At 56.1% G+C, this 18,113-nt stretch overlaps 2 protein-coding genes across 6 annotated transcripts in view; one reads left to right on the top strand and one right to left on the bottom strand.

The window, feature by feature from the left end:
• Positions 1-18,113, top strand: part of RAB20 (RAB20, member RAS oncogene family) — a 90,145-nt gene that overhangs the window by 36,614 nt on the left and 35,418 nt on the right. Inside the window, exon 2 of one of the 5 annotated variants that reach the window (XM_082366251.1) lies at positions 9-1,001. The exons of the other annotated variants lie outside the window; for them this stretch is intronic. Coding sequence (XP_082222377.1) covers positions 9-532 — 524 coding nt within the window. The 3' untranslated portion in view covers positions 533-1,001. Of the gene's footprint in view, positions 1-8; positions 1,002-18,113 lie in introns of those variants that run through there. 5 annotated transcript variants of the gene reach the window in all.
• COL4A2 (collagen type IV alpha 2 chain) overlaps positions 11,246-18,113 on the bottom strand; it is a 176,060-nt gene continuing 169,192 nt past the window's right edge. Inside the window, exons 44-48 of the mRNA XM_082366217.1 lie at positions 17,875-18,021; positions 17,611-17,727; positions 16,171-16,362; positions 14,861-15,147; positions 11,246-12,379 (exon numbers count right to left, since the gene is read on the bottom strand). Of these exons, the coding sequence (XP_082222343.1) occupies positions 12,122-12,379; positions 14,861-15,147; positions 16,171-16,362; positions 17,611-17,727; positions 17,875-18,021 (1,001 nt within the window). The 3' untranslated portion in view covers positions 11,246-12,121. The remainder of the gene's footprint in view (positions 12,380-14,860; positions 15,148-16,170; positions 16,363-17,610; positions 17,728-17,874; positions 18,022-18,113) is intronic.

Here is an 18,113-nt window from a genome sequence, read left to right as displayed (position 1 = left end):
GCCCCCAGGGCGCGAGCAGTTCCATGGCTTGGGCTCCATGTACTGCCGGGGGGCGGCCGCCGTCATCCTCACCTACGACGTGACCCACGCCCAGAGCCTGCTGGAGCTGGAGGACAGGTTCCTGGGCCTGACGGACACGGCCAGCGCCGACTGCCTCTTCGCCATCGTGGGAAACAAGGTGGACCTGAGTGAGGAGGGGCCCGGGGAGGGCGGCCAGGAGGGAGGGCCGGCTGGCGGCGGCGGCGGTGCAGCCCCCAGGCTGCCGAAGCAGGTGCAACCGGAGGACGCGGTGGCCTTTTACAAAAAGATCCTCAAGTACAAGATGCTGGACGAGAAGGACGTGCCGGCTGCGGAGCAGATGTGCTTCGAGACCAGCGCCAAGACCGGGCACAACGTGGACCTGCTGTTTGAAACGCTGTTCGACATGGTGGTGCCTGTGATCCTGCAGCAGAGGGCCCAGGGGCCGCCGCAGACCGTGGACATCGCCAGCTCCAGGCCGCCCGCACGGACCAGATCTGGGTGCTGCGCCTGACGCGCCCAGGCCCGGCCCCCGGGGTGCACGGACTGTCAGAGGAGCAGATTGGGGGTCACTTTGTATAACTGCACTCGGCGGAGGAGACCGGGTGGAAATGCCAGCCAGTAGCGAAGGTCCCCGTGACTGGTCCCCCACGTACGTCGCTGCCCTGGGAGGTGGGGAGTGGACGGACCGTCCAGAGGAGCCCCCTGCAGAGCTGGGCTCCTGGAGACCGCCGTCCTCTGGCTGCCCCGTCCTCACACCTGGCCTCTGACAGAAGGTGTTCTGCTGTCTCGGCACCTGTGTGACTTTCAGACGTTTCTGCTCACTGTGATTTATCTTTGGTCCTACCGTTTGGTACTTGTACCCTGATGCATCGTAACGATTCTCGATAAATGTTAATTTATACAAAATCAGGAATCACTGTTTTTATATTGGTTGCAGCATTGTGAACCACACGTATTATTAAAAAGGATTTTGAGAAGAACTTTGATTTAGACTTTATTTGTGCTCCTATAGGCTCCTTGCTGGGGGCGCTCGAGTGATGGCTGTGAGCTTAAGGCACGTCTCTCTATCTTTAAAAGCTGCATCGAATCCTACAAATTCCAGGTATTTAGGTTGGCCCATCTGCCTAGTTGTCTTGAAGACACGAGTTACAATAATAGAAGCAAAACTAAAAGCTCTGTCTCTGCTGACCTCTGTGTGGGTTGCCCGTGCAGTTGCTGAATAGGAAACGTCTTTTCCGGGGGTGGGGTGTGGCTTTGTTCTTAGGAGATGCCAAGACAGGGAAGCTGTGAGACAGCAGTTTTGTTTTCTTAGAAATTTAATGGAAAACAAGTAGGTCAGGCTTGGGGCTCTCTGTTGGGAAAGGGGTGTCTCAGCCAGCTTGGCAGCTGTAATGAAACACCGCAGACCTTTATTTCTCAGTCCTGGGGGCTGGAAGCTACATTGAGGTGCCAGCCGACTCAGTTTCTGGTGAGGGCACTCTCCTGGCTTGTAGATGGCCACCTTTCTGCATGTGTCCTCACATACTGGAGGGAGAGAGAGCTCTGGTGACTCTTTCCTTACAAGGGCACTAATCCCGTCATGGGGGCCCCAACCTCATGGCTTCATCCAAACCTGATTACCTCCCAAAAGCCCCACCTCCAGACACCATCCCATCTGGGGGTTAGGACTGCAACATATGGATGTTGGGAGACACAAGCATTCAGTCCTTGACAGGAAGCAAAGTGGGGCAGAGGCTGGTGAACAATGTTTCATGAGCAGTAGTTTTTTTGGGGAGCTGTTGAGTGTTTTTGCGGAGGGCCCATGATCTCTGATTCTGCGGCCTCTAGCCCTGCCTCTGCTCCCGGGTGGTGCACGTCCTCCGGGTAAGCAAACGAGCCCTATCTGTGTGATGGAAACACCAGCAGAGTCCCCTGTGTGTGACTGGGGAGGCCTCAATTGAGATGCCCTGTTACTGAAGCAGATCTCGAGGTCTAAAACTTCCATTTTGCAACCGTAGCCCGTTCAAAAGTGAAAACGAGTCAGTCTGATTACTTTTCATTGACGTGGCTTAGTTTCCCATTTAGTGGTTGGAAGTTGTATTTATTTTTCCGTGAAGTGTGTCTTTGCTAGTGAGACGTCTGGGAGACCCGGGAACTTGTCTTTGAAGACTGTGGAGGGGAAAAAGCATCCTAGGAAATTATTTCTGTCTTCGTACTTGAAGGCAGGGGTGGCTGAGTTCCCACGGCCCTTTCCTCCTGAATAGTCTGATTCTCTTGCCCACCTGCTCTGAGCACCCCCAGCTCGTGCCCTTGAATGACCCCGTGTTCTGGAGGATGGCCCAGGACGGCACCTACTCCATCAACAACACGTAAGCATTGCACCCTCACTGCTGCCCTAAAAAGTAGGCTTCGCTCTGGGCTCTGTCCCAAGTGGACTTTGGGTGCCAGCCTGGGCTCTCGCCAGGGAGACTGGTCCTGGGGTCTGAGCCTGCTCACGGGTTTCCAGCCGTGGTCGCTCGCGGGCCCAGTTCCCGACCAGGGAACCAGGTCAGTTCTGGGGAAGCTTCAGCTGCTTTAGTGAGCTAGCCAGTGGAGAAGGAGGGGATCCTCTGCTGGATGCGGGTTCGAGCTGGGACCTCAAACATTCCTTCTTTCCCTTTGATCAAATGCAGCTGCTCTGTGGCTGGGAGGCCACGGACAGCCGTGGGTTAACCTGCTGAGCCTGGCCCAGGAGCCATCGCTGCAGACTTTCACCCGAGTGTCCTCAGAAACCTTCTTCTCAACAGCAGCTCCTGGCCAGGCATTTCCTGGTGGCCTCGAGGTGTCCTGAGTGGGAAGTTTTGAGGGGGGTTATGTTGTAATCTGGGTGTTGGAAACCATGGTTCCCCCTTTTCACAGGCTGCTAGGCTGGTGTCTTAAGAGAACCGCTTTGTCATTTCTGAACCCGACCTCCTGGTTGAATCAGCTCTGCCCGCTGTGCCAGCAACCCTCTCCCGCAGACGTCCGGCAGCTCCACCTCCAGCGCGGTCTCCCTCTGGCCGAGGTGCGCCAGGGCTCAGAGGCCGGTTGCTGTGGGCGGTGGATCGGAGGTGGTTTTGTCCTCCCGAGAGAAGGGGGATGGAGCTGACTCGTGCTCTACCTCCGAGCTCCGCGCCGGCCCTGCACAGGCGGAGCACCTGCGCCGATGACCGCAGACCGCCTGAGGGGGGCGAGCCCTGGGCACTTGCTCTTGTGTCCAAGAGCAAGAGGTGGGGTGGTCTCCCCAGGAGTCTGGAATGTTCTGAGGCAGCATCTGCTCCCGCTGTGGCTGGTGGAACCGGGGGCTGTTCTTGCCTTTGTGTAACGAGGCAGGGCCAGCCGTCCTCCGCACCCCACCCCGCCTGCCCTCATTATGTCACACCCCCTCCCCATTCCCTTAGCACTTGGCCCGATCTTTTCCACTTCTCGAAGCGGGACCCTCTGGCCTGCACTGTCAGAGCCGGGCAGAGTCGCTGGGTCTGCACTGGTCCCTGCACACGGTGTGCCCGCTCTGGACGCTCTTGGGCCCCGTCCTCCCTCTCTGGGTCCTGGAGAAAGGCCGACCTTCCCTCCCCTCCCGTGCGTTGACCTTGAGCTCACTGCCCCTCCCCCCAGCAGGAGGGTCTGCAAGGCAGCTGGTGTGGGGGTGTGAGGACCCAGCACCCGGGCAAGGAAAGGTGCATCTAGAGCTGGAGTCCCCGGTGGCTGGAGAGGCAGACCCGCCGAGGTCTTGTCCCGGCCTTCCAGGGCCGGGCAGCCCGGAGCCTCCTTCCTTCCTGCGTTCGGCTTGGCTGTTCCGGCTTCTAGCAGGCAGACGCTCACTGCCCAAGACACGAGCAGCGCCCCTCACTTTACTCCACCTGGTCCTTTCCCGGAAGAGTCCCGAGGCCCAGAGGGACTCTCCTCGCTGCTCATCTCACGGGCCCAGGGCTGCTGGCGACGGTCGCAGGGAGGAGGGCCGGGCGGGTCCCCAGGCCCCCGCCCACCCTCCTCCCTCAGCTTCACCCGCCCGTTCCTCCAGGAGGTGCGGGGACCCCCAACAGACTCCTCCTAATCCACGTGCAAGAATTCCTTCCCAGGAGCCCTGCAGGTAAATCCGACTCTTTCTAGGTGTGGAATAAGGGCTAAGGCAGCTCCAGGCGAGAGTGTGGGTCTCCCTGTCAGAGAAGCTGGACCCTGACCTCCAGATCGTCAAACGGCCTCTGTGGAAATGGCTGCAGTTTTATGACTGTTCTACGCCATCAAATGACCCACAGGCTCCAAGTCAGCCTCCCTCTAGGGCCCTTTGCTCCTGAACTTGGCCGTGGAAGGAGGCAGGGCCCCCGTTGGTCAGCCCTGTGCTTGACAAGGCCCCTGGCAGTCAGCAGGCTGGTGGGGAGGGTGTTGGAGGCCCCCAGGGTGCGCCTCCCCCCCAGTCACTGGGCCAGCGTGGAGTTGGGGCTCCATCGACGGCAGCGACTTGGGGAAGGCGACTCAGTGTCTGGGGGGCTTGGGCTGGAGTGCCTGCTGACTAGCCTTGCTGTGTCATTTCATCCACTTGACGCACCCCCCTTTGGTGGAACCTCCTTAGTTGTAAAATGGAGCGGGCGTCCCTGCCTCACAGAGGGTGGCAGGCGGGGGACACCCCGGGAGAGCCCTGAGCACAGGGCTGCGGCAGTGGGGACGCGTGACCGTCCCCCAAGGTGTGACCGTCAGCGCGACGGGGGGAACTGGCCGGAAAGACATTCTTTCCCTTTCTCAGTAACGTCAAAAAAAAGTCGGATTCACCCGAGAACACTTTGCTTTGTGAAGCTCTGACTTTATACTTTTTAAAAAATTTGTTTTTAGGGATTGTGAATGATGTTTGACTGGGAAGTACAGGAGCTGGAAAAGGTGCTTTCTCTCCTAAGGGATGTGTGCGCACGTGCATGCATGTGAGTGCGTGTATGTGCACGTATGACACGTGTGCACGAGTGTATGTGTACCGTGCATGTGAGTGTATGTGCATGTGTGACGCATGTGCACGGGTGTGTGCTGTGCGTGTGAGTGCGTGTATATGCAGTGTGACGTGTGTGCATGGGTATGCGTGTATGTGTGCACGTGAGTGCATGTATGTGCACGTGTGATGCCTGTTCATTTGCGTATGTGTACATGTGCATGTGAGAGCGTGTATGTGCACGTATGACACGTGTGCACGGGTGTATGTGTACTGTGCACGTGCATGCGTGTATGTGCACGTGTGATGCCTGTGCACTTGTGCATGGGTACATGTGCATATGAGTGCTTGTATGTGCATGTGTGACGTGTGTGCACGGGTATGCGTGTACTGTGCACATGAGTGCGTGTATGTGCACGTATGATGCATGTGCATGGGTGTATGTGTACTGTGCGTGTGAGTGCTTGTGCATGTATGACGTGTGTGCACGGGTATGCGTGTACGTGTGCACGTGAGTGTATGTGCACGTGTGATGCCTGTGCACTTGTGCCTGTGTACATGTGCGTATGAGTGCTTGTATGTGCATGTGTGACATGTGTGCACGGGGGCATGCACATGCACAACACCAGCACGTGTGCCTTTAGTAAACATCCACCAACAGTGGAAGCTGATGCTGGGCACAGGTGGGGCCCAAGAGCCGCGCTCCCTGGCACCCGGTGGTCTCAGCCCTGGTGACCACGCCACCCAGAAGTCGCTGGACGCCTGCGATGGCTGTCCCTCCCTGACGTGCTGCCCGGGGGCTGGTCCTTCTCAGGGGTTCAGGGTAGCCGCTCTGCCGGCCCAAGTCCACACGCTGTTTGGGGCAGTGGTGCGGCTGGGCACCCAGCAGGTTTGAGCCTGGTGGGAGGGGGCAGGCCGGGGCCCACGTGAGGACCAGTCACTCCAAGGAGGGTGCTGGGAGAAGTGGGCTCAGTAACCTGCGGTGGGAGACGGGGCGAGGGAAGATCCTGCAGGTGAGGAGGGGGCTCGGGGGGGGTGGGGAGGTGCTCCCAGCTTCTTCCTGACGTTGCACTGGACGTGGACTTGGCTCTCAGATACACCCGTTTCCACCAGCTCCTAAAACGTCCACTGTCCTTTCTTTTCCTCCTGCTTTACATTACTACTAACTGAGGTCCATGCTTTATTTAGATCCCCTTAATTTCACCTAATGTCTTTTCTCTGTTCAGGGTCCCATCTGGACACCACATGACATTTAGTGGTCACATCTCCTTAGGGTCCCCGTGGCTCTAACAGCCTCTCAGACCACCTTGTTTTGGTGACCTTGATGGCCTTGAGGGGTACGGACAGGTGTTCTGTAGGACACCCCTTGACTGGGATTTGTCCGACATGTTCCTCCTGATGCGGCTGGGGTGGAGGTTTGGGAGGAAGAGCACAGAGGAAGTGCCGTCCTCAGGTCATGCTAACGGGGCTCCCGCTGTTACCGTGACTCATCACTGATCACATGGCCCAGGTGTGTGGGTCACGGTCCCCGTGGCACAGGTGCCCTCTCCGCTGCTTCCACACTCTGCTCTCTGGAAGGATGTCGCCAGGCACAGCGCACACGCCCCTCCTTTGTGGTAGAATAACTACCCGCTTTAACTGGGTGTTTCTACAAGGATTTGTCTCTTCTCCCCATTCATTTATTGATTCCATCGTTGTATCAGTGTGGACTCACGGACATTCTTTTGATTCTTTGGGTTACAATTCAGGATGGCTTCCTTCTTGATCACATTATCCTAGCTTTCGTGAACGGGAAGCTGTGTCTGTTGGCTGCTGTGTCCCTTTGACCCATTCCCATCTCTGGGGTTTATTTATTTATTTTTTAAAATTTATTTATTTATTTACTATTTATTTTTGGTTGCGTTGGGTCTTCGTTGCTGCGCGTGGGCTTTCTCTAGTTGCGGCGAGCGGGGGCTACTCTCCTTTGCGGTGCATGGGCTTCTCATTGCGGTGGCTTCTCTTATAGTGGAGCACGGGCTCTAGGCGTGCGGGCTTCAGTAGTTGTGGCACACGGGCTCAGTAGTTGTGGCTCGCGGGCTCTAGAGTGCGGGCTCAGTAGTTGTGGTGCATGGGTTTAGTTGCTCCGCGGCATGTGGGATCTTCCCGGACCAGGGCTTGAACCCATGTCCCCTGCATTGGCAGGCGGGTTCTTAACCACTGCGCCACCAGGGAAGCTCCTGGGGTTTATTTTTGAGTACTTTCTTACTTTCTGGCACCACCTGTGTTCCAGGCTCATCTTGTGTGTTTCCTGCACTCGTCCTAGAATCAGCCATTGCTCCAAGGAGCCCTGGGACCTTTCACTGGAGAAAGTGTCCGAAGCCCAGATCTGGGCTGGGTGTGCCTGTTGCCAGGGGGGCTGGAGGGTGTTTCTTTAGAGCCCTCCAGCTGAGAGCAAGGAAGTACACATGTAGATACTGACGCCCACGTCCAGGGGTCTGTGTTCAGCCAAACCTGGTCCGGCCGCCCTCTCTCACTCTGATCCATCACCTCCCCGCTTCTTCGCTGTAAACCCCGTCTCAGGCGGTGGGAAACACGCTCCCCGCGCCCCCATCCATTCCCTAATTGTTCAGTTGCAGCAGACAGTGTGGGTCGAGGCTGCATCAGGGGGAACGCAGCCATGGGGGGGCGGGCCCTTGGCCTTTGGCTTCAGGCCTCCCTCGTTTCCAAAGTTACCCATGTCAGCATTCTCCCCTCCCCCTCCAGTTAGTTCCTAACACCTGCTGTTTTGGATAGGGAGTTTGGGATTGACATGTACACACTGCTATATATAAAATAGATAACCAACAAGGACCTACTGTATCACGCAGGGAGCTCTGCTCAATATTCTCTCACAACTGAAATGGGAAAAGAATTTGAAAAAGAATATATACATGTATATGTAGAACTCAATCACTTTGCTGTACACCTGAAACTATCACAACATTGTTAATCAGCTATACTCCAATATAAAATAAAAAGTTAAAAAAAGATCACTTCCTCCAAGAGGAATTCTTTGGTTCAAATATCTCTGCTCTGTATTCCTACTGTACCCCTAATTTCTCCTTTTATAACATTCATGGCACTTTATTTATTATTATTATTTTTATAAATTTATTTTATTTATTTATTTATTTATTTATGGCTGCATTGGGTTTTCATTGCTGCGTGCGGGCTTTCTCTAGTTGTGACGAGCAGGGGTTACTCTTTGTTGTGGTGAGCGGGCTTCTCATTGCAGTTGCTTCTCTTGTTGTGGAGTATGGGCTCTAGGCACGTGGGTTTCAGTAGTTGTGGCTCGTGGGCTCAGTAGTGGTGGCTCACGGGTTCTAGAGCGCAGGCTCAGTAGTTGTGGCACACGGGCTTAGTTGCTCCACGGCATGTGGGATCTTCCCAGACCAGGGCTCGAACCCATGTCCCCTGCATTGGCAGGTGGATTCTTAACCACTGAGCCATCTGGGAAGCCCATGGCGCTTTATTTTAATTACTTTTTTTATTGCCTGTATCCCCCAGTAAACTAAAATTTCTACGGGCAGGCACTAAGTGTGTCTTGTTCAGTGTGGTATTCTTACCACTCAGGACAACTGATGTGTGCCTTCAACAAATATGTTCTTGAAAAAATACTTGTCAAAGGAATAAATAAATAAATATGCCGCATTTATAAATATAAAAAAAAATGAGCGATGGCCTCTTTCTGGGAACGGCAGCCTGGAGGTAGGGCCACGTCCAGGTGTGATCTGAGCCCGGGTGTCCCTCGGGCGGATGGACGAGGTGGACGCCTCTGTGCTCACGTCACCCTCCCCAGTGGCTCACCCGTACCTGTGGCACTTGCTGAGTGTGCTGACCGGGCCATGTGCCACGTAGCTCTCGAGTGGCAGGGCTGCCATTTCCCGTATTTATACCCTGCAAACCGTTCACTTGGGTTTGTCCTGCCGCTTCACGGTCCTCCCGCAGCTCGATATCACCCCTTCTGTGTGTGTCAGGAATTTCCCTTCAGAAGGGTTCCACCTCACCCCTGCACGGCCTATTTTGGATACCTCTTGTCCGTGGGAACATTTTTTTTTTTATAATTTTTTTAACCCTTTAATTAATTTATTTATTTTTGGCTGTGTTGGGTCTTCATTTCTGTGCGAGGGCTTTCTCTAGTTGCGGCAAGCGGGGGCCGCTCTTCATCGCGGTGCGCGGGCCTCTCACTATCGCGACCTCTCTTGTTGCGGAGCACAGGCTCCAGACGCGCAGGCTCAGTAGTTGTGGCTCACGGGCCCAGCCGCTCCGCGGCATGTGGGATCTTCCCAGACCAGGGTTCGGACCCGTGTCCCCTGCATTGGCAGGCGGATTCTCAACCACTGCGCCACAGGGAAGCCCTGTGGGAACATTTTTAAAACCCTCCAATGGCAGCGAGTCTCCAACCCCTTCTTCTTGAGGCTGGGACACGTCACCAAACTCACACGATGGTTTGCACGCCAGCTCTCTTGGGGCCCTTCCACACGTAGGAACGGATTTAATTCTCAGGACGCCACTGTGGCGAGCAGGGTCTTCGGTTCAGCTCACCTGGTGGCTCCCAGGCGCAGAGCTGCCCCGGGGTCCACCCGACTCACTCTTCCCAGGCAGCGGGAAGCTGGAGCGATACTCCAGGACTTTCTCCGTCTTTCCTGGTGCCCCTCCGACCAGCCAGGATGCTTCCAGAGGCATCTCCTCTGGTTTAACGTGAGTCCTGGCATCGTCTGTGCGAAGGGTGAGGAAAGCCACCTTATGAAGCAGTCGCGAGACAGTGATTCTAATCTCAGGGCACCCACTCTCTGGAAAATGGGGGGGCAGCATCGGCCACTCAAGTACGCTTAGCTTCCGGGGTGGTGGTTACTCTCAGCCCTGAGAAACTAGACCAGAAAAATCTCACGCAACATGCAAGGGTCTGTGAAGGGCAGAGTTTGAATTTTCAAGGTTCAGAAGGTTGGCTGTTTGATCCAGACTAGGAATCTTCACCTGCTATCCTTGCACAGGATCATGAGCTTCGTTGCACAAACCGATGTTGGGGTTATGGATTATTTGTTTGTGTTCGGTTTATATTTTATGGTCGACATTTTGGAATCCAATTATGTATCGAGATTTTGATCTTGGTCTTCTCGCCTTATGTATTTTAGGTGTGAGGGTCAGTGTTTAATGCTGGGCACCTACCGCTGATGTGCGAACCTCACAGAGGCCTCAAAGCTAAACCATGTGAAATTGTGCATATGAAACTTTTGAAAATTATAAAACACTATAGAATTTAAAGAATCTTTAAAACAGCTGTCCCATCACCTCCCTGTGCTGGGCATCTTTCAGGCCCTGGCCTCAGCCTCTGGGCTCACCTTTTCCGCTGCAGCTGTTGCTAGGGAAACCAGATGTCCACAGGTATAGCCTACAATGCTTTGCATCAGCTTCACCTGGTTCTCTGATACCTCCACCTGGGGTGCTAGGAGCCCACTCAGCCCCATGTAAGGCAGCCTGACCCCTGGGGGCAAGAGCTGGAGGCTGAAAACGTGCCTTTCCCACGCCTGGGGGGGGGGACCATCTGAGTGTCCCTCTGTGGCCTCCCTCAGTGGGTCCCCGCAGGATTGAACCCTGAGCCCTCCGCAGTGGCAGCCCCCTTAGTGAGGTGCCCTGCTTCCTGGGTCGCTGTGCCCAGGCCCCGTTCCACTGCCTGGAGTTACGTCCCCACGTAACCCTCCAGGGCAGAGTCCTTGCCCTGGGCGGCCACTGGGGGGATGCAGGCCAGGAAGGTGCTGATCTCCTTCAAATAACATTATCACGTGGAATTATTATGATAACACTGTCACCTTGTTAACTGTAGAAACTGTACTTAGAAAAAGTTTAATATGAGATTGAATTTTAAAGGGTAAAAATAAATTCTGTGAGTTGGGTGCCTGAAGGTCAGCCAGGTTCCAGAGAAACTGAAGCCGGAAATGTGTCTTGGAGGCTATTTCTTGGAAACACTGGGATTTTGTTGGGATGTTGTGCTGGGGCTGCTTGCGTGATTGGAAGTGCGTTTGGGCGGTACCCAGCCTGCTAATCCCCGGTGAGTGACGGTGCGGGTGTTTTCTGTAAACATTAACGCATTAGAAACACAAACACAGTTCCCTGGGAAACGAATGACAACACCACAGGCTTGTGTTCAATCTGCTGAAACTTGGAAGAAACAGCTGCGCGCTGCCGAGCTGGGTGCAGGGCTCGCACTTGGGCCCGGATGCAGTGTTCTGGGGTTCACGGCAAAGTTTGCGCTCTATGGACTTGAGAAAATGAGGCAGGCGATGACTCGGGGTATAAAAACGTTCAAAGCGAACTTTTATTTGGGGGTCGTTACAGAGGATGGAGTAGTCATAGGAATACAATTCTGCACAAAGTACGGAGGGTAAATGTCCAGGGACGGCCTGGGGGCAGTGGAAGCATCACTTCCGACCCTACCAAGTTTGCTGTCACGCAACCTGGCTGACAACAGCCGGTGAGAAGGTCTTCGCTTCTACGTGAGTTTTGCCGAACCCGACGGTCTGTAAGGGGTGGTGGGAAGAGTGAAAGCTGGTGTGCGGACATCAGTGGCTTTTACAACAAAAGGCACAGGCGGCCTTCCTGAGAGGACTAGGATCCTTCGCGTGGCCGGCGTTTGGGAGAAGAGGGCGCTGTCACCACGGGGGCCCGGAGAGCAGGGCTGGGTCCACCCCCAGGAGCCCCCCGTGCGGGAACAGCGGGAGTGAGCTCAGGAGCCCGCAGGCTGCACACGGCCTCGCCTGTCTATACCTCCCCGTGGAGTTCAGTAAGTGGGTTATCAGTGGCGGCTGAGACTGCAGGGACTACAGAGATACACAGGAAGCAGTTCGCTGCACTGAGCGGGGAACCTTCTAGTACGGATGGCCTGAGAGGGAGGGTTCATGGTCTTCCATTTTGGGGGGTCACGGTGTCCTACAGACGTGGGGAGAGTGGGCAGCGCCTTGGATGCCACGGGGTTATTTGGCCAAAGCGCTGGTGCTGAATTCCTTTGGTAGCCCTTATTTTATTATTCTTTTGGTTTGTTTTTTTAAAGAAAAAAAAGATGAAGTCAATTTTTGGGTCGGCATCTGAGGTAATAGGTTAAGAATAAGCACCAAGGTGGCCCCCCGGCTGCGTGTCCCCTGGAGAAGCGTGTCCGGCGGGACGGCCCCGACATCACAGGTTCTTCACGCACACCTGGCAGCGGCTGACGTGTGTGCGAATGAGGCCGGCCTTGAGCGTGTCGGCCGAGGGCGCGCCCTGGAAGCTCTGCTCGGGGATGGTGGTGAGCCAGAAGCTGTACTTGTTGGCATAGTAGTGGCAGGTGCCTCGGGCGCCGTTGCACTCGATGAATGGCGTGGCCCGGAAGTCCTCCAGGCAGCTGCCCGGTGACACCAGCGACTGGCCGCCCCCTTCGTCGCCCGCGGCCGTGTGCTGTGCAGCGGAGGGGGACGGGGCGGAAGAGATGCCGACACGTTAACTTTTTCTTTTAAAGGAAAAATAAAACAGCAAGGTCGTGCTGTAGAGCACAGGGAACGCTGTGCAATATCCTGGGATAAACCATCAGGGGAAAGAATATGAAAAGGAATGTATATATGTGTATAAGCGAGTCACCGTGCTGTACAGTGGAAATTAGCACACCCTTGTAAGTCAACTATGCTTCAATAAAGTAAATTAAAAAAAAAAAAATCAACATGTGGGTCAGAACCAGAGGGTCTATTAAAATTAAGCACCAGGGAATTCCCTGGCCGTCCAGTGGTTAGGACTCCGAGCTCTCACTGCCGAGGGCCCAGGTTCGATTCCTGGTCGGGGAACTAAGATCCCGCAAGCCGTGCGGCGCAGCCAAAAAAAAAAAACAAAAAAATTAAGCACCAAAGTGCCTCCTGCCCTCCTCCTTTGCTAACGTTTATGAAGGGGGAGTACGGGTGCTTTGAATTTTATTATTTTTTTAAGAAAAGCTCTACTTGCTGATTTTTCTACAGTGAACACGTAATACTAGTGTAATTAGTTTTTTTCAATCAGAGGGTTGTTAAATTAGCAATTAGTTGCTTGAGATGATTCTGCTTGGGAGACCTGGCCAAGTGTTGGAGGGCATTTTCTTTGCCACTTTCAAGTTCTACTTTCTCTTGGTTTCACAAACATGTTCAGCTTTTACGAAGGGGCACGGCGGGGCCCCGGATCGCAAAGCTTCTCTCTGAAACGTGTCATCGGGCTCGGTCCAGCGAGCCCAGCGGTAAGTGTGGCATCAGAACCCGCGAATTTAGAACAGGAGCGCCTTGGCCGCGGTGGGCAGGGCACAGAAGAGGCTGTCCTGTGAGACATTTGGGCAGAAGCCCAGTTTAACCTTTTCTTCAAATGAAGCAGCAAAGAACAAAAGCCTCTGAGCAGCTTTCTGCTCACAGACCGCGGAAGCCTTCCCAAACAGGGCTGCCGTGTGTCGTCAGCAGAGACAAGCAGGCGCGTCTTCATGGGGCATCTCCAGCCCCGCTTTGCCCTGAAAGAGCCGAGGCCCTGCTGGTCCCCCCACGCGTGTGCACACACCCACACACGCGTGCACACACCCACACACGCGTGCAGACACACATGCACACACACCCCCCTTTTCCAATGTGCTCGCCTCAGCGGACAAGCCTCTGGCTTTGGGACTCAAGCAGCTGATGTCTCTTAAGAGAATCACTCGTTGGGCACTCGGCCTGTGAGGACCTCATTTGAATCGAAAGGAAGAAGTAAACCGATGGCCGGCTGGAGACTTACAGTCGCCATCAGACCAGCTTCGAGAGGGATCACTGAGGTAAGGGGGGGCCGACGTCTTTGCTGCTGTGGCAGCGATGGATCAAAGCGTGTCTTGTGTGCAGACAAGACAGGGACCTTCCCCCAGACAGGCAGGGGGACACTAAGCCGTGTGCTGGCTCTCCGGCGTCTGTGCCAGCAGGTGCTTCCGTGTTCTTGGAAGGGAAGGTGTGGGCAGCGCATCAGTGCCGCCCTGGTTGTACAGCGGGGCGAGGGGACCATGGTCCTCTCGTCACCCGCCTTGGGGGTGTCAAGGGCCAGGCTGGCAGGAGGCACTTACTGAGGATCATGTGTGCTTATCCCTTATCCCGTGACACAGCTCGAGATGTAATTGCTAATAAAAGAAGGGCTGTCTGACCTTTTTGGATACAGTGTAATCACTCCCTTCACAAGGAAGAGGCTCGTTTTTCATTTTCTGAATTTCTCGATGGGACCAGAGCTCTGTCCATCCACCAAAGCCCCCTGACATGATTAGCTCCTGAAAAGCATACAGTTGCCTGTCCCAGCACAGAACTTAGTATCCTGTTGCTTCAAATTATTGCAGCAGCAATACCTTAAAAAATGTTAAAAAATCAACACTTGTTTGTCTTCTCCTTCCTTTCCCAGAATCCAGGTTTTTTTTTTCTGTTGTTTTGATAAGATTAGCAAAGTTTGTATAATTTACATATATATATAATGTTATTAATATAATTTATGAAATATTTAACACGTTGGGCATCCGGTCAATATAGTGGGAATTACGACAGTCATAATAAATATAAATGCAATACAAGACCCACCCTCCCCACTGGACTTTCCTTTCTCCCTCTGATGGTAAACAGGAAAATTGTAAGGGATGCTATCATGATAGCCAAATTTATCCTAATTAAGGCTGTACAAAGGCCTGGTGGCAAATTAACGGGTCCCTTCTGGGTGGGGGCAGCCCCAGGCCTAACATGGCTCAATGAGCGAAGTGCAGGCTGTATTCCAGCTCTCACTCCTCCCCCGGGCCAGGTGCCCTTGTGCAGTGCACAACCTGAACAACTGCCCTGATTAGTCTTACAAAGGCCAGGATGTGGCTGGGGAGAGGAACTCAGTTTGCACCTGGGCCCGTGCGCTGAGAGAGAGCAGGCAAGCACCACGTACCATGAGGAAGGAATATCCGATCCACAAGCTCCGCCATCCAGCCGGGCAGTGGGGGATGGAGACGTCCTGGCTGTGGACGGCGATGGCAACGGCCGGGGCCTCGCACACGGAGCAGCGGCTGATGTAGGGCCTGATGTCCTCCTCGGCCACAGGCATCATGGGCAGCGGGGCGGTGGTGGAGAGCCAGTAGGACTTGTCGTTCCGGCTGGCGTAGTAGCAGATATCGCCAGGGTTGCAGTACAGGAAGGGCATGGTGCTGAACCGGGCCAGGCAGGAGCCCGCCAGCCCTGCGGTGCAGGGAGGAACCGTCACGGCTGAGCGTGCCGGGAATGTGCCCCTCCAGGCCCCCGGCGGGGCTGAGCCGTGCGCGGGGCGGGGTGGAGGGCGGGCTTGGGCTTTCCAATCCCTCGGGCTGATTCCACCGCACTGTGCCCTTCCGAGGTTCCCGCACACCTCGGGACCAGGCTGGGTCAGAGGGAGGGGCGACTTGGCGAATGGCAGCCCGGTGAGGCCCGTGTCGGGGGGTCTTAAAGCACCAGCCCCCAGCACCCACCGATGGCATGCCAGATGGGGGCCTGGCTCATGGCACCCAGGTGCCTCCCAGAGGGACTCTGGTTACTCTGCCCCCCAGACAACTCCACCAACTTCATGTTAGGGCCCGAGTGAGTTATTTCCCCTTTCACACTGACTGCTTTCCAGCTGAGAGCCGGGTGTCTGCTCTGCCCTCTGAGGCCTGCCGGGCCCTGTGCTGGCCTTGCCCTGTCCCTGCTGTTTTAGGCCCTTATTCTTGTTTGCTTTGTCTCACTTAAAAACAAAAACAAACCAAACTTATCTGGACGGGAAGGTGCACAAATCATCGGGTTCAGCCCAACAGATCTCCCCACCACACGCGTGGCCACCCTCCCTCCAGGCCCCCAATTTTAGTACGTGTTGGCCACGTTTTCTATGGGCTGTTAGGTCTTTTAAATTCCTTTTGGCAACCAGGCTTCCTTGGATCAATACCAGCACACACGCCCTCGTATTCACTCTGCGGGGTTCTAAGTGCCTCCCAGCCCCTCCCGGCCCCGGCCTGACGGCTTATACACCGTGGGGCAAGAACGGGGAACCGCTGGCAGCCCCCAGGGCACGGGGCAGCGAGAGGCCGGGCCGCGTGAGCCTGCAGAGCCCGCTGAGGGCTACGAGGCAGGGTCTGCTTCCCGACCCCCGGTTAGGGGCATCTCGGTGCCTTCTGAGGACTCAGCAACCTCACTGCGGCCGCGGGGTCCTGCCACCTCCAGCGGGGCTGGCCGAGCTCGGCAGGCGGTACCTACCCAGATCCTGGTTGTGGGCCTTCTCCTGGCCCTCGAAGTACAGCAGGCTGTATCCGCTCCAGAGCTTGTTCATGCCCACGGGGCACATGGGCTCCTGCTCCGTCTGGCTGTGCTTCACCAGGAGGTGCCCGATGCTGACGCTGCGGCCGGGCACGCCAGGCAGGCCGGGGCTCCCGGGGCGGCCTGGTTCCCCTGGGGCCCGAGACAAGGAGGCCGCCCTGCAGCTGCCGCGCGGACCGCAGCCCACGTGCTGGCTGCGCGTGGCGGCGTTCACAGCCCTGCTCTGCCTTTCCCTGAGGGCCGGCGTCTCGCTGGCTCTGCCCTTCGGGACCGGGAGCCTCCTGGGGAGGACTCGCCCCCCACCCCATCCCCGTGCCCTAAAGTGGGACCACAGTGATGGGAGTGAACAAGGGGCAGGGACTCAGCCTCCCCCGCGAGCCGTCCCCCAAGGGCGCCCCGTTCTGAGCAGGAATCAGAGCATCAGGAAGTCAGAGGGTCACGGAAGCACCGTGTCCAGCCCCGCCCACCTCCTCTACCCCAGGCGGCAGGCCCCGCTGCTGATGCTTCGGGGAGCGGCCCTTCCCAAGGTTAGAAGCCCCCCTCCCCAGATGTCCACCCGGGGGCCCGATTCTGGCCCTGACGCTGCAGAACGGCTGATCTGCCCCCAACAGGACAACGCTCCAGACCTCTGAAATCAGCCGTCCTGGGTGATCCTGCCCTTCTCAGAGGACGTGCCCTCCACCCCGCACTGTCTTGGCCCCTTGCCTGGATGTGCGCCCCCTGCCCTGCCATGCGTGTCTCGGGTTGCATCCCCCGCATTTTACTCTCCTGGCCGTGGGTCGCGAAGTGCCTCCTGTGGTCTGGGCGCTGACCACGCAGCCCGCCTTTACTGTCAGCACGGCGCTCACACCACGGGCTCAAACCGAGCGCAGGTGCATTACACCAAATCTCAAGACTTTTTTTTTTTTTTTTGCATGAATTGCTATTATTTCTGGCCTATCCCATCCTGCACACGTGCAAATGATTTTAAGAAGTCGATGATATAAGACTTCACAGTGGCTCCTGTAATGTAATCGGTGACTCTCAGCTCATAGTTTCCGGCCTTCAAGAGCTTTAGGAATCTTGTCTCTCGAAATATGTCAGCTGCTTCCTTCTCTGAGGCACCCGCAGATGTCTCAGAGGAAGGAAGGAGGCCGGCCTGTCCTGGGGACTCTGTGCCAGGTGTTCTGCCAGGTGCAGGAGGCAGAGCTGTTCTGCCTTGCCCAGGACCCAGGCTGCAGCGGGGGCCCCAGGCTCTGGGCTAGGGGGTGCAGCCCCTCATCTCTGCTCATCTCGGGCTCGTCTGACCCCTCCCCGTACACCACGGTCCATTTATCAGACTCACAGCAGGACCTGGAGGAAGCTCCCTGCCCTCTGCCCCCTTCCGTCACCATCACTCACCTTCATAGCCAACGGGCCCCTGCAGCCCCACGGGCCCCTGGTCTCCTCGGAACCCGGGAACAGCTGACACGCCGCCTCTTCCCTGGGGCCCTGCCTTCCCTGGAGTCCCGCGGAAACCTGCACAGCCACGGAGACACGCGTGAGTGCCCCGGGAAGAATGCGACGCTCCGTCACTGGCGTTCAGCCAGTGCTTTCCAGCAGGAGAACAAAAGTGAAAGGAAAGCAAACAGGAAACGAGGGGTGGCCCCGCAGCAGGGCTCCTACCTGGTTCTCCCGGGCGGCCCTGGGGTCCCATCTCCCCCTGAGGCCCAGGAGGGCCTCTCCTTCCCTGCGGACCCACTGGCCCCCGCTGGATGGCAATCCTCGGGGGTATTCCTGCAATCCCCGGGGCGCCCACAGCACCCGGGGCACCTGGAAAGGGAAAAGAAAGGCCAGATGACGCGTGAGGACCACTTTGCTCTCTTGCTCTGGTCTCTAATCCATTTTGACCCATTGAACCAATT

Source organism: Balaenoptera borealis, assembly GCF_965194805.1.
Source record: "Balaenoptera borealis genome assembly, chromosome: 18".
Classification (NCBI taxonomy): domain Eukaryota; kingdom Metazoa; phylum Chordata; class Mammalia; order Artiodactyla; family Balaenopteridae; genus Balaenoptera; species Balaenoptera borealis.
The sequence above is the reverse complement of the archived record's forward strand: the minus strand, read 5'-3'. Positions and strand labels throughout refer to the sequence as shown.